Raw genomic sequence first — 16,022 nt, 5'->3', positions numbered from 1 at the left:
ACAGCATATTAAAAAGCAGAGACATCATTTTGCCAACTAAGGTCCATCTAGTCAAAGCTATGGTTTTTTCCAGTAGTTCTGTATAGATGTGAGAGTTGGATTATAAAGAAAGCTGAGCACCAAAGAACTGATGCTTCTGAACTCTGGTGTTAGAGAAGACTCTTGAGAGTTCCTTGGAGTGCAAGGAGATCCAACCAGTCCATCCAAAAGGAAATCAGTCCTGAATATTTATTGGAAGGACTGATGCTGAAGCGGAAACTGTAATACTTTGGCCACCTGATGGGAAGAGCTGACTCACTGGAAAAGACCCTGATGCTGGGTAAGATTGAACGCAGGTGGAGAAGGGGAGGACAGAGGATGAGATGGTTGGATGGCATCACCGACTCAATGGACTTGAGTTTGAGTAAACTCTGGGAATTGGTGATGGACAGGGAAGCCTGCATGCTGTAGTCCATGGGGTCGCAAAGAGTTGGACACAACTGAGGGAATGAACTGAACAAGCACTTCCTAAGTTTGCACCATTGAGTTCAACTACCTTTTGGATGTGTGACTAGCAGAATAACTCATCCAATAAGATATCCTATTGTGACAATATCTTTCTTAACACGGAGATGGCACAGAGGTGGTTGGTGAGAGATATGAAAAGGACAGGACAGATTTTCTCTGAAATATCCTAAGATTCTAAAGTGGGCAAGTAAAGTTTGAAAACAAGAATAAGTATGACTAATAAAATTTTAGCCTAGAATTTTTAACCTAGTCAGAATTAACTGACTTCTACAACTGGGGTTTTTCCCTCAAACTCTCTGGTGATGCAAAGGCTGATCTTTGGGAGTATGTGTCTGTTAGTTTCAGCCATCCATACATCATTTGCTTATGCCCTTTAATTAGGCTTGGGTAGGGGCCTTTTTAGTATTATATCAAAGGGCAGGCCTGTTCAATAAAATGTGGTAGGTTTTTTATTGGGCCACATGGGGTAACAAAAAAGACAGAATAGCAGAATCAAGGGAGAGAGGTCAATTATCACCAAGAGATATCTTCTTATCCTTAGGAAAACATTTTTTAGAGTTAAAAAAAGTATTGAGCTAATGTAGAACTGTTTTTTTTATTAACTCATCTCATAAAAGCACTCTTAAAAAACTCAACAGATATCCTCTAGTATATTTGATGGTTAAAAAACACCAAGAAACTTAGATAAAATTAAATTTTTTCTCATATCTACAGCATCCTTAAGGGTTAAAAATTAAATATTACTAACAGATGGAAACTTTGAATACATTGGTAAAAACAAAAAAAATCAATCATTAAAATAGCACGTGTTACCTGAAATGTTTTAATAAACAAAAAGGAGTTGCCCATGAAGAACAGAAATATGACTTACATATCAAACTACCAGTGAATTCCAAACAGATATTATAACAAAGACAAAATACAACATTTACTAAACTGGTATATGCTAAATATTTTAGAATGTTGCCCAGTATTGACAGAGATATTAACAATAAAGAAGACAATATTTAAATAACATGAGGGCACATAACTTATCTGCACTTACCCAGTGTCCCACAATGAGTAAAACCTGCCACTCCATGGTGCAATGTAACCTTGGAAGGAAAAATGCAAAGTAAATTTATTGGCTGTTTCATTGTTTTTATTGGTTTTATGTTTACTGATTATTTGGACTAATTTTAAGCTAATGTTAAAAGAACTGCCTTAAAAAAAAAAAAGGTTACACTGTATTTCACACAGCTGGTCATCAGATAAAGTTAGTAGTAGTAGTGTTAGTCACTCAGTCATGTCCAACTCTTTGCGATCCTACAGATCCTTTGTGATCCTCTGTCCATGGAATTCTCCAGGCAAGAATACTGGAGTGGGTTGCCATTCCCTTCTCCAGGAGGAGCTTTCTGACTCAGGGATCGAACCCGGGTCTTCTGCATTGCTGGCAGGTTCTTCACTGTCTGGGCCTTAGGGATCAAATTAAAAAGATACCCATGGACATTACATTTCCAAAGAAATACAACAAGCTGACTGATAACACTGTAGACAGCTGATTCTTTTAAACCTCTAATTGACTAATAAAATAAAGATATTAAGATAGCACTGGATAATTTTAAAAAGTGAGAGGTGTCCAGTACGCCAAATTTAGATCAATTACAAAGGTGATTTTAAAAATTTGTGCCTTTTACTCCTGTCAATTAATTCTTCATGATTTTAGGAGCTAAACTGGTTCATTAGTTTGACATACCTTCAGAAAGAATTTGATTTGTTTCTAGCGACTGGTAAAGTCAGGAAAAGAAAGAAACTTAGAATTCAGAAGCTGACTGAAAACTGATCTGGTTGGCTGTTCAGTAGCAGGAGACAGAGTATATACACACTAGGGAGGGTAAACCTATGCCATTAACACCAGAAACTTTGAATTTTATACATTTTGGGCCTAATCATCTATCAAGAGAAGGATGCTTGAATGTGGATTTAGCAGAACCTGAAGCAACAAAGATACTGTTTAAAAACAGAAGGAAATTTGTAGTGCTGTTCAGATTTTAGAACCTTTGACTTATTATTTTCATACTGTTTATAAGAAAACAACAGCTGACCTACTAAGATAAATGGAACACGTATAAAATTTGCAAAAGAATTTACCTTTTGCAATGACCTAGAGACAAGGTTCACATCCGACAGGTGATGACACCTACCTGTGTAAGTCAAATAGATGACACTAAGGAACACAGCACCTGCGGCTAGTGACACACCCAAAAAGAACAGGGTTTGGAACTCTTGTTTTGTTAACCGGTCTCTCAGATACTGCAAGAAAGCATAAGCTTGCAGCAATGCAAAGACACCTAATTAAAGAGAAGGTTCATGTAAGTAATCAACGAAGCATTTTTCCAAGAACATTGAGAAACATTTATTTGGAAGACTATTAGAATACCCTGTACAATTCAGTGATCTGACATTTCCTTTGTCAAATGACAGGTAACCAATTAATACATCCAAAAAATTCTGTTACATACTTTTTTCCCTAATATATGAACAGAGAAGCCTGGAGTGCTGCAGTCCGTGGGGACATGACTTAGTGACTGAACAACAATATATGGTTACTGTTCATAGCTGGGGTGGGGTGGGTGTGGTTCAATATTCTCACTGAAAATCTGATGATAAAAGCTATGGACCATCATCATCTCAGAAAGTTAAAAATACCGATATTTATAAAATGTTACAAACAAAATGACTACCCACGGATTTTCTATGGGATTTTCTATGGGTCATGGACCTTGTGTGGAAATCTCTGATAAAGTTTTATTCACAGATCTCTCATTATATCTTGTTATCTGTGACCCAGATTAACGATGGCAAAATGCTCTGCTTTAGGGAGAATTATGTGACTTTATAATCAATATAAAAGCCCTTAATTCTAGTTAGTAGGGATGGATAAAATATTTTAGCGAGATGTAAAGAACATAAAAATGAAATGTTCCATTCCACCTAAATTTGGTAAAATGACAACTCAGTAGTATAATAACTCAGTATACAGATACATTACTATTTAATATTTGTTTATACAAAGCAAATGTTATTTAGTGTTGGCAAAAAAAGGATGCTTTAACCTTCTCAAAACAGCCATACCTGGGAAGACAGGCACTTTCAGAAGCCCAGTATCAGAAAGTCTCAATAAATTCTGTCATACTTTACAGTGGTGATATTCATATTTTACAGTGGTGATGTTTTAGAACTAATACAATGAAAATTAGAAACAACAACAAAACCCCAAAAGAACCCTCCATTCCACTGAAGATCAGTCAGTCATACATTCATGGATTATTTAGAAGAAAGAACATAAATATTTTTCCTACCTGCAGCTGCCATGTGTTCACTTGTTCTGATTGGCTGGAATCCCACAAAAGGTATCTGCATGGATAATATCAGGCCCACAATATAGAAAGTGCTATATGCTATAAAGACAAAATAGGAAACAAGGACAATTCACTATTGCCATTAAGTACTTCAAACATAAATATATACACGATTCATATATTTTTTTAACTGAAAAAGTTTTAACTGCACTTATTTTAATAGAATTTTGAAGTGACTATTCTATTTGATACATATTTGATGATTAATCAATCATACATTATAAAACATAATTATTTTCTGCCATTTAAAAAAAGTATTATTTTAAGGAGACTGGTGCTGTTTTCTTCTTCTGAAAATGGAATCAAATTTTTTCAATCTATCATTAACAATTGTTGACATGACCCAAGAAGCATGTAAACACCATTCCTATTAGCATTAACACAAAGTATGCATGACCAAATGAAAGCTTATCATCATCCTATATGAGTAGCTTGCAGTCTCAAAAGCTTTTAAGTACTTTACAACCTTTTCATAATCTTTTTGTACAGTACTTACCAGTTTAAACAAACTTTATGTCCATCTACTAGGTTTTCTATGATTAAAGAACAAAAGAACTAAGTACACAGAGGTCAAGTCATAAAACAGACTAGTTACAAATTTATTAGGATCTAATAAAGGAAACGTATTTGCTTTCTGCACTGAATATACTATGTAGTATTCTTGGTTTATATCAACCTAAGTGTATAGGCAAATTGGGGAGTGGTTACAGCTTGTATAAAGGATTTGTTTTTGCATTAAGGTATTCACAGATCATTACAGTGAAGTATTTGGAATAGTCGTAATTAAAAATTACTTTGAAAAAAAGTTAAAATTCTTCTGAAATAAGTAAATGTGAAAAACATTCCATTTATAAAGCTTATTATATACATCATCTTGTGAAGGATAGTCAGTATTTAGTGCTTGGCAAATAAAGTACTCTACTAGGAAAAAAGACTGCAAGAGAACGGTTCAGCAGACGTATCTGTAGGCTACACACTGTACAGCACACATACACTTCTCTTCACCCAGCTCAGCTGAGAAAGAACGCTTACTCACTTGGGTTTCTTTTAACAGTGAATAAGCATTCTTTCTCAGCTGAGTTGGGTGAAGAGAAGTGTATGTGTGCTGTACAGTGTCTGATCACGGATGACTACAGTATTAGGAAAAGGCTAAGAAGCTTAAGTAAATGTAATAGGAAGGACCAATGTATAAAGCTTCTGATGAATTCAAGCTAACAGAACTGGCTGTCGAGAGGATCCCGAGGAACAAACTCATCCAACAATGTACTTTCCAGACACATTAGTGTTGGACTAGATATGTGAATGCAAATGCAATAAAAGTAAGTATGAACAAGAAATTCTATGTCACATATATTTGAACTGCCAACCATTTTGGTTGATGGTGTTCAAATACCAGTATGTTTCTCTTACAAATCAGTCTGTGTAGATGCCCAAAGAGTCAAGGAGGCAGAATTAGGAAAAAAAAAATGGGAACATGGTCATTTTGTGACCTTGAAGAACTGTTGTTGTTATTCAGTCACTAAGTCCTGTCCAACTCTTTGTGACTCCATGGACTACAATGCGCCAGGCTTCCCTGTTCTTCACTATCTCCTGAAGTTTGCTCAAATTCATGTCCATTGAGTTGGTGAAGCTATTCAACCATCTCTCCCTCTGCTGCCCTCTTCTCCTTTTGCCTTCAATCTTTCCCAGCATCAGGGTCTTTTCCAATGAGTTGGCACTTCACACCAAGTGGCAAAATTACTGAAGCTTCAGTTTCAATATCCATCCCTCCAATGAATATTCAGGATTGATTTTCTTTTAGGATTGACTGTTTGCTCTCCTTGCAGTCCAAGGGACTCGCAAGAGTCTTCTCCAACACCAAAACTCAAAAGCATCAATTCTTCGGTGCTCAGCTTTCTTTATGGTCCAACTCTCAAATCCACACATGACTACTGGAAAAACCACAGCTTTGACTAGACAGGCTTTTGTCAGGAAAGTGGTATCTCTGCTTTTTAACACACTGTGTAGGTTTGTCATAGCTTTCCTTCCAAAGAACAAGTGTTTTTCACTTCATGGCTGCAGTCACTATCCACAGTGATTTTGAAGCCCAAGAAAATCTGTTACTGTTTCCACTTTTCCAGGTATATTCAAAAAGAGACTAAATCTGCTAATACTCTCATTTCAGTGGTTTGCTGCAGCTACACAGGCATTCACTGCCATTAGGTAAAGAAAACTCTTTATAAAGAAGTGGTACACTAGAGTTCAAGTTAATAAAAAAAGTGATGGAGATGGGTTCAAGAAAAAGAAACTCAATCTCAAGAAACATAAAAAAGGCCAGGTGGGACTTTAACTTGCAAACACATTACTTTGTAAATATGAGTTAGTGTCAAATAAATCTCAACTAATAGAAACAGACAAGTTCTCAACAATATTTTACCTATAAATATTCCTCTATCCAAACTAATCTCATTTATACCTGCTTATGTGCACTGATGATTCAAAGCTAATAAACGTGATGTATGCAATAATCTGATGATAACCATTTTCTTTTAAGAGAACTTGGTTCATGTCTTCCCTATTTTTATCTTTTTTGGATCAGTGATACTGAGATGTTTACATAGAGGGATGTATGTTCTTCTACTTCATAGTACTCTTTAACACACAAATATTTCCATTGTTAAAGGCCCCAAATGGAGTCAACAGTGCTGAAATTCAAGACTCAATACCCAATCCTAACTGCAGTCACAACCTTCCCCAGGAATACTATTCTACTAGGTCAGCATGGAATGTTCTGTCAGCACAAATGAGGTAATTCTTTCTAACTCCCACTGCCCAAAGAAAGAGGAGGGAATCTGCCACAAAGACCCTTTCTCTCCCCCACAGGTAGGTTACCTAGGCCTGAAAGGCTTTTTTGGTTACAGATTCCTTGTCTTGCCTATAAAAATCTTTCCCTTACTGTGGTTCTTTGGAGCTCCTTTCTACTTGGCTACATTAGTGATGCTGTCCAACTTATGAATCATTAATAAAGCCAATTAGATACTTAAAATTCACTCAGCTGAATTTTGTTTAAAAAAAACCTCAAGTTCATCTTGCTTATTAATACTGCCCTTCTTCTTGAACCTGTAAAATTAGACATACATTGCCATACCTCATTTTAAATCCTATTTACAAACCCATGTTTTAAAACACAGAAAATAAGAATTAGAAGTATGTATTAAGAAACAGTGAAACTGGAAGAAATAGTGAAGTAACCCTCAATTCTTAAACATAAACCATTCTCCAATGCAAAATGAAAACATGTTTTTCTCGAGTCTTTGTACTATATGTTTAAAAATTATCTCTTTAATTCATTCAAATATTAAGTTATGGTCTATTGTGGTCAAGACATTCTAAATATACAATCCGACCTCCTAAGAATCAGATATCCAGTTTGGAAAATCAAAGACGTACACAAATTACCACAATACAATGGAGCAAGTACATGTGACATTGGTGGAAAAAAACCCTGGCTCTGTAAGAACTTAAAGGAGGGCGAGAGCTCTGCTTCTTGACCTGGACATTGAAGAGGCACATAATACCACCTGAACCATTCTCAGAACCCTCAACAGCACACTCACAGGGCAATCATTCTCCACCAGTTCTTCCTCCAGGCTCTGAAACTTGATCAAACTATGGTCTACATCTTCACAACCTTCTATCCATCTATCTTAACCTACCTTCTTTTTACCCTTTAAACCAGAAGAATAAAGCTCTCTTTCCATCAAAGTAGTGAATTCTAAGAAAACAAACAAGACCAAGAGTGTGGTAAATCATTACATCATGACAATGTTACCACACTGCCATCCTGTGGAAGTATAGTTACTGGCAATTTACTCCTGCAGATAAAACTTCCAATGTGTTAGAATTCCCCTCCAATTATCATTAGGCAGATATACACAAAGTCTGTTAGCTTATTTTTAAGCAAAGAAAATCTCTTTGATTTGGGACAAATAGTAATCTTCTAAAACAGAATCTAAACATCTTTTCACTTTTACAGTACTTTTTTCCCCCCAAGGGTATTGGGTGGGACTAGATTGATACAGAAAAAATCCAAACCACTGTTCTTGGCTTAAGGTGCACAAATGAGCTGGTCTGTAAAATAAAAGGCACCAAAAGGCCTGATTCGAGTACCAGAGAAATGCCCAGTTTTAATACAAGCTCTTGCTGTTCCCCAAAGTAACCTTTAAGTACTTTCTTTCTCCCTGACAAAGCATCACAACTTAAGTTGACAGCACCCTTCATGCTTTTAAAGTACTACTGTACATCCCTTTATGTAAATAAAGTCAGAAAAGGTTTTGTGAATATTATATTCCAGTTAACTCTAATCTACCATGAAATCACCTTAGCATTCGCTCTATCTCCTGGGTGATATTTAATAGAGAGGGCTGGCAAAACACTCCTTTCCCGTTTCTTCTCTCTCAACCACAACAGCACTAACCAAAAGAAAATAGAAAATACTTTAAAACTCAACCAGTTTTGCTTTATTATTAATAAATATGATTAAAGGCTTGTAAGACTGTTGAAATCTGATTAATAAAGATATTTTACTGCTTGATTACTATGAATGCTGATACATAAAGGGAGTGAAAGATGGGAAGAAACATACATGATATTATACCTTATAAGACCCCCCCCCCCACAAAAAAAGACAAACAAAAACCCTCCACAGATTCTTCTTGACCAGCAGACAGAAATATAATGACTAACTTAACAGACACACAAGAGAAAAAATAATTTTTCTTTCTCAAGGATGTGGTTCATTATAAATTGTACTGAATGATTCTTTTAAACTACTATTTTTTTTTCTTTTTTTTTTTATTATTATTATTTTTTTTTTCCAGTGGGTTTTGTCATACATTGATATGAATCAGCCATGGATTTACATGTATTCCCAATCCCGATCCCCCCTCCCACCTCCCTCTCCACCCGATTAAACTACTATTTTATAAGCTCTATTTGTAAAAGTAGGAAGAAGTGACTTGTGCAAAACATTTGAATGGAGAAACAATGACAATTTTTAAAAATAGCAAATATACCTAGTACTGATACTTAAAATGAAGCCAAGCATAGGACAGCAGAAAGAACAACGAAGAAATATAATTTAGAAGTGTAAAATGATGCTCCTTGGTAACTTCTAGAGCTAAATAGAAACGAGGAGGGTAGGGAAGTTAGACTTTGCTAATCTAACTTCACTTCCTTTAGCTCTCCTTCCTCTTCCTGATTCAGGGGCATTTCACAAAGGTCTATCCCTCAATCGTCTCCCTAACTCTGTTCTCCTGACCATTACATTTTTAGGGGGCTAAATTTTTAAAATTAAACAAAGAAACTCTCAGTTCTTCCCCATAACCACTTAATTTAAAAATGTTTTTTCCTTAGAAACAGACAAAGGATTAATCTCAAAAATATACAAGCAACTCCTGCAGCTCAATTCCAGAAAAATAAATGACCCAATCAAAAAATGGGCCAGAGAACTAAACAGACATTTCTCCAAAGAAGACATACAGATGGCTAACAAACACATGAAAAGGTGCTCAACATCACTCATTATTAGAGAAATGCAAATCAAAACCACAATGAGGTACCATTACACGCCAGTCAGGATGGCTGCTATCCAAAAGTCTACAAGCAATAAATGCTGGAGAGGGTGTGGAGAAAAGGGAACCCTCTTACACTGTTGGTGGGAATGCAAACTAGTACAGCCACTATGGAAAACAGTGTGGAGATTCCTTAAAAAACTGGAAATAGAACTGCCATATGACCCAGCAATACCACTTCTGGGCATACACACTGAGGAAACCAGATCTGAAAGAGACACGTGCACCCCAATGTTCATCGCAGCACTGTTTATAATAGTCAGGACATGGAAGCAACCTAGATGCCCATCAGCAGATGAATGGATAAGGAAGCTGTGGTACATATACACCATGGAATTTTACTCAGCCGTCAAAAAGAATTCATTTGAACCAGTCCTAATGAGATGGATGAAACTGGAGCCCCTTATACAGAGTGAAGTAAGCCAGAAAGATAAAGAACATTACAGCATACTAACACATATATATGGAATTTAGAAAGATGGTAACGATAACCCTATATGCAAAACAGAAAAAGAGACACAGAAATACAGAACAGACTTTTGAACTCTGTGGGAGAAGGTGAGGGTGGGATGTTTCAAAAGAACAGCATGTATACTATCTATGGTGAAACAGATCACCAGCCCAGGTGGGATGCATGAGACAAGTGCTTGGGCCTAGTGCACTGGGAAGACCCAGAGGAATCGGGTGGAGAGGGAGATGGGAGGGGGGATCGGGATGGGGAATAAGTGTAAATCTATGGCTGATTCATATCAATGTATGACAAAACCCACTGAAATGTTGTGAATTAGCCTCCAACTAATAAAAAAATTAAAAAAAAAAAAATGTTTTTTCCTTATACCGTTCCAAAACAAAAAGCTCAGAGTTATTGTTTAACTCATCATCTTCTTTTCTGGATTCCAATGCTGGCTTACAGTGTTTTCAGGGTAATGAGATATATATCAACATATTTCCACAGTAAGGTATTTATTTATATGGTGGGCAACACAGTTACAGTGGTTTTTTTGCATTACAGAGTATGGAGCCAAACTATCTACATTTAGGCTTCAGCTCCATTACTAGCTACATGATCCTGAGCAAATTATGTCTTCTCTTGTTTAAAGGACCTATCCTCAAGGTGAGGTTATAAACAGTAAAGGAGTTCCATACATGCGAAGAACAGTTCATGGTGTATAAGAACCACCTGATATGTACATATGTACTATTTCAGTGGTGATTGTTATCAAGTATGCTAAAGTGGGTATAAACCTAATTAGCAGATTATAATTTTTTAACTGATATAATACATACTAAAAAACCCCACCCCTTTAAAATGTACCACGGATGGTTATTATAGTCACAGAGTTGTGTGACTGTCACCACTATCTGATTCTAGAACACTTCTCCCCCCAAGAAGAAACCCTGCATCTATAAGCTGTCACTCTAGTCCCCAAACCCTTGGCAACCTCTAAACCAACTTTCTGTCTCTAACCTGCTTGCTGTCTTTATGGATTTGCCACCTCTGGACATTTCATACAGAAAGAATCTTACAATATATGGCCTTTTGTGTCTGGTTTATTTTACTTAGCACAGTGTTTTCAAGGTTCACAATGTAGCACGTATCACCTTTATTCCTTTTCACTGCCGAACAACATTCCACTGTATGGATACACCACACTTTATCCATTCATCAGCTGATGGACATTGGGTTGTCTTCAGTTTTTGGCTATTATGAATAACAAATGCTGCTATGAACATTGCAAGTTTCTGTGTAAGCATATAATTTTCAATTCTCTTGGGTATATACCAAGGAGTGGATTTGTGGGTCACAGTAACTTTATCATTAAGTTTTTGATAAACTGCCAAACTACTATGTTTTTTAATCAAGTAAACAACTTTATTATTTTTGTTAATGTTTTCCAATATTGTTATAAAAGAATTGTATTACTTTATTATAAAGACACTGGTTTCAGATGACAACTTCTCTGTGATTAATACAACCTATAAAAGTTCTGTCTCTATCACAGACAGTGAGTTCTAAGATTCAAGACACCATCTATTACTAAGCATCTTATTCTAAAGATGTGTTCTAAAACTTGCAGAGCAAATTAAAATGTTGCAGAGAAAACACTCAGTCTACACTATGGTCTGAATGTTTATAAACCCAATGCCCGAGGAAAGGGTATTAGGAGGCAGCCTTTGGGAAGTGATTAAGTAATGAGGTCACCAGGGAACAAGTACCCTTTTAAAAGAGGCCCTGGAGAGCTGGCTCATTCCTTCTACATGTGGGGACAAAGAAGGTATCAAGCTAAGAAACAGGAAAAGAGCCCTCAGAAGAATGTGAGCATTCTGGTGCCTTGATTTTAGACTTTCTAGCTTCCAAACTGAGAAATTTCTCTTGTTTATAAACTATCCAGTCGGTGGCATTTTTGTTATAGCAGCTTGAATGGACGAAGACAGTGTGCTGCATATCATTCAGAAAGGGTTTTCAAAAGCTTATTAAACTGTTAAGGATGCTCAGTCTCTTTCAGGGAGTAAGGTGAATTAGAATAGTGTGTATATGTGTGTATATATAGTGTAATAGTGTGTTTATAGTGTGTATATATCATTTCCCCAAATTAAAAAAAAACACTGATAAATATTAAATCAAGACTTATTTCTGCAAAAACTAAACAAATTCATTAAGTTGATGATAACACACTTTGGTAAAAATGCCTAACCCTCCTTATTAATACAAAAAAGCAAAACACTGTAAAATTAGCTTTATTACTCATGGGTAATACCAACCAAACAGAAATGTCTGACAATGAAAGAATGTATACGAAACACCTCTTAGAAGTTGACAGATATCAGAAGTCAAATCACTTACCTATGTAGACTCTTTTGCTGTATCTCTGCATCAGTAACAACACAAATACATGCAGTGGTATAAGGTTGATAATAAACACATAACCACCCCAAGCAGAGACCTATGAGTAAAGAAATGCTAAGTTAAATAATTTACATATTTGCTTCTTAAAGTAGATAAATTCTGCCATAAAAGTCTAAACACAGTAAACACTAGGATTTTCAGCAATTTTGAGATGCTTCAAAATAAACTATTTTGTCTATTACATACAAATAACCTACTTTTTAAAAATTTTTTATTGATAATTAAAACAACACAATCCCATAAATTCAATACACTTTTCTACATCCACTAGCTGCTGCTGCTAAGTCACTTCAGTCATGTCCGACTCTGTGAGACCCCATAGACGGCAGCCCACCAGGCTCCCCCATCCCTGGGATTCTCCAGGCAAGAACACTGGAGTGGGTTGCCACTTCCTTCTCCACTATATCCACTAGGGGAATGGTCAAATTAAATTAAGCTTACTAAGAACATCGAGAACAGTTTGTGAATTGGCAATAAAAAGACTGTCACAGAGACAGAGACTTTAGAATACATAAACTTTTAAAAGCAAAAAACCCTTTGCTCGCCCCCATTTTTTATGGTAAGTACATTGCAAGAGACTTCACAGAGAGTAAGAACAACAGATGTTAACATCAGTCAACACCTCAACTAAAAGGAATACTCAGATGATCTGTATATGCTTTGTGATCCTCAAGATAAAAGGTGGTACCTTGGGTATAAATTTCTTCCTACTAATGGATACAAACCAGGATTCCAGTTTAATGTTTAGCCTGTATCACAAAGCTAGAAAAATGCTATTTATAAGACAATTGAGTACGTTCTGGTCTAAATTAATAAAGATCCTAAAGATTATGCTTATTACAAACCAACAGAATTTATTATTTTTTAAGAACATTCAATTCAATAACAATAAGGTCTGTCAAGATCGAAGTTCTTACATGTGCTCTAATAATGAAAAGCTTGATAGAACCATTTGAATCAACAGTCACCTTAGGAGACTATATGTTAACATACATTATAACAATGCTATCTATCCCTATCTAAAATATTTCAGAACCACTTATATAAGAAATTGCTTTTTGTTTACAATTCATACAACAACATCAGTTTACTGCTTCAGTCATGTGCTATTTTTTCACCAAAGACAACATTCCTCTGGTTGAGCTTCAGTTCTACCTGAAGGACTTCTGGTTATTTCTAAAATTTAAGTCTAAACTTAAAAGAGAGTAAGTTTGCTATTACTGAGTACAACGTGCCTAGGACACATTAGTTAGGCACATAATATGTCCTAACCTTTAACCACTTTAAAAGGGGCATGGATAATTTGGAAACACAAATTCCATGACATCTGTTTAACAACCAAAAAAAAAAAAATTACCTAAGATTATCATTAATTTTCAGCATAAGAAAACTATATAGGCTGTGGTGTGAAAAGAAAGGCAGGAGATTAAAGAGGTGATACTGAAGTCCAATCTTAAGTAACCTGTCGAAAAATTATACAGGTAGTTCACAGGTTAACCCAGATGATGTGACCACTATTTACAAAAAGTTGTACATCTGAAAGAAAAGTTTCTGTTTTCACTTGCTGCAAATATTATGTTCGAGAGGTTGAGTATTAGTCCTCCATCACCCGTAAAGTAGAAGTCCATACAAGACCCTGAGGACAGGAGTAGGGAAGAAAGTGGTAGTAAGCAAAGAGAATACATTAAATAAAAAGGAAGTGGAGAACTGCCCTAGCTGAGAAGAGAAGGCACTGGTCTAGTTGCCAAAGACTTAGACCTCATGTATTCAGTTTCAAGTATGAAATCTTACCATATAGAAATACGACAAGCAGCAGCACATCGTCCAAAAAACTGACCCAGTTTTTACAGATTTTACCTAAAAAACAAACAAGCAACTGATATATAAAAATGTTTATAAATGTTCCTGTTGATTGAAAAAAGGTTAAGTGTTTAGTAAACTTGTATTATAAAAAGTGAAAGCTATTCTTTAAAAAGGGTAATGAGATTACACAGATACTTAGATCCACTTACTAACACTGGACAGTAGTCAGACATTTTAGGAGTAGCTTCCATTTTTTTTTTTTTTTTTTTATTTAGTTATGTAGTTTTTAGTAAAAAGAATCATATCAAAAGGAACAATGTATATTTTTCCATTTGTTCTATTTTCTATCTTAAAATGATTAATATCAACAAATTAAGATTTTGAACTAAAGAATAAATTTGTTTAGTAACTCTAAATTTTTATATGGCAGGTTTGCTTAGACCTAACACCTTAATCTGTGGTTTTTCTTCATCTGAATGTGATCATCTACATATCATAGTATTAATTATGAACATTCATTTTTGAAAACTAATTCAGCTAGAAATTTTAAGACACCACAATCAACATCTTCATTAAGTTTATATTCTTAAATTTCTAGAAGTCCTAATGTCAGTAAAATTCTCAATACTCTCAACTGGAAAGACAACGTTCTGTAAACAAAGGTTTAAAAAGTTGACAAATGTCTATGGCCTAAAAAGAAACTAATCAAAGAGTTTATATGTTTGTCTGAAAGAGCAAAATACATCAGCACCTTCAGAAACAGAATTCAAAATTTTAAAAGCATAAGCTCTGAATACTTATGCCAAGAGCAATGGGTCATCTTTAAGATGAATCAACTGAGTGTCCTAAAGAAATGATAGACCTAAGGCCCATTATAAGCAATCCTGTATCTTTATGTCCCGATATGATAGGAAGTTCAACTTAACAGTATTATACAGAAGTAATTTCAAGGAATTCTTTATTTTCAAAATGGTCTTCTATTAGTACATTAAAACAAACCACAGGTGACATCAATCTTTGGGGAAATTTTAACAAAAAATGAAGGGAAAGAGGAAGAAAAGAGAAAACATTCCTATTTCACAGCACTTAGAGCTGCCTGAGACTTATTTCTAATAGACTATGAAACACTGCTTGGAATTCAATGTTACAGTGCACGTGTATGCCAAAATATACTCTGATCTCCTCCCCCAAACCATGCGAACTTTGAAAAGGTTTCCCTTTGGACAGGGTAAAATAACATGGGTCCTATTCTAAAATATGAGTGGGCAGGGGATATATTAAAATATTAAAAATTTTTTAAGTGAGAAAATTACAATCTGGAAATTTGTTTTATAACTTTATTTACTGAAAGCCACTGAACTGTATAATTTGAAAGACCATATTTTATAGTATGTAAATTACTTCTCAAAAAAAGTTGGTGCAGTGAAGTTAAAATAGTGCATAAAGGGAAACTGCTTATATTAGGAGTGTATGAGTGCTCAGCTGTGTCTGACTCTTTGCAGCCCTATGGACTATAGCCCGCCAGGCTTCTCTATCCATGGGATTTTCCAGGCAAGAACACTGGAGTGGGCTGCCATTTCCACTTCCCAACCCAGGGATCAAACTCAGATCTCCTCAGTCTCCTGCACTGGCAGGTAGATTCTTTAGCACTGAACCACTACTTGGGAAGATTCCTTACATTACATCTCAAATGACTAATATAATGATCTAGAAAAATTAAAGCAAAAACTGAGAAATAATAAAAAGAGATACCATGTTCTTAGATGACTCTCAGAAGTATTACGCTGCATG

The 16,022-nt window shown here is 35.5% G+C and overlaps 1 protein-coding gene across 1 annotated transcript in view; it reads right to left on the bottom strand.

The window, feature by feature from the left end:
* STT3B (STT3 oligosaccharyltransferase complex catalytic subunit B) overlaps nt 1-16,022 on the bottom strand; it is a 102,830-nt gene that overhangs the window by 19,750 nt on the left and 67,058 nt on the right. The window contains exons 4-8 of the mRNA XM_043885480.1: nt 14,220-14,285; nt 12,366-12,465; nt 3,849-3,947; nt 2,691-2,837; nt 1,553-1,601 (exon numbers count right to left, since the gene is read on the bottom strand). Of these exons, the coding sequence (XP_043741415.1) occupies nt 1,553-1,601; nt 2,691-2,837; nt 3,849-3,947; nt 12,366-12,465; nt 14,220-14,285 (461 nt within the window). The remainder of the gene's footprint in view (nt 1-1,552; nt 1,602-2,690; nt 2,838-3,848; nt 3,948-12,365; nt 12,466-14,219; nt 14,286-16,022) is intronic.

Source organism: Cervus elaphus, chromosome 24 (genome assembly GCF_910594005.1).
Source record: "Cervus elaphus chromosome 24, mCerEla1.1, whole genome shotgun sequence".
Lineage (NCBI taxonomy): Eukaryota > Metazoa > Chordata > Mammalia > Artiodactyla > Cervidae > Cervus > Cervus elaphus.
Note: the sequence above shows the minus strand (reverse complement) of the source record. Positions and strands in the feature narration are given on the sequence as shown.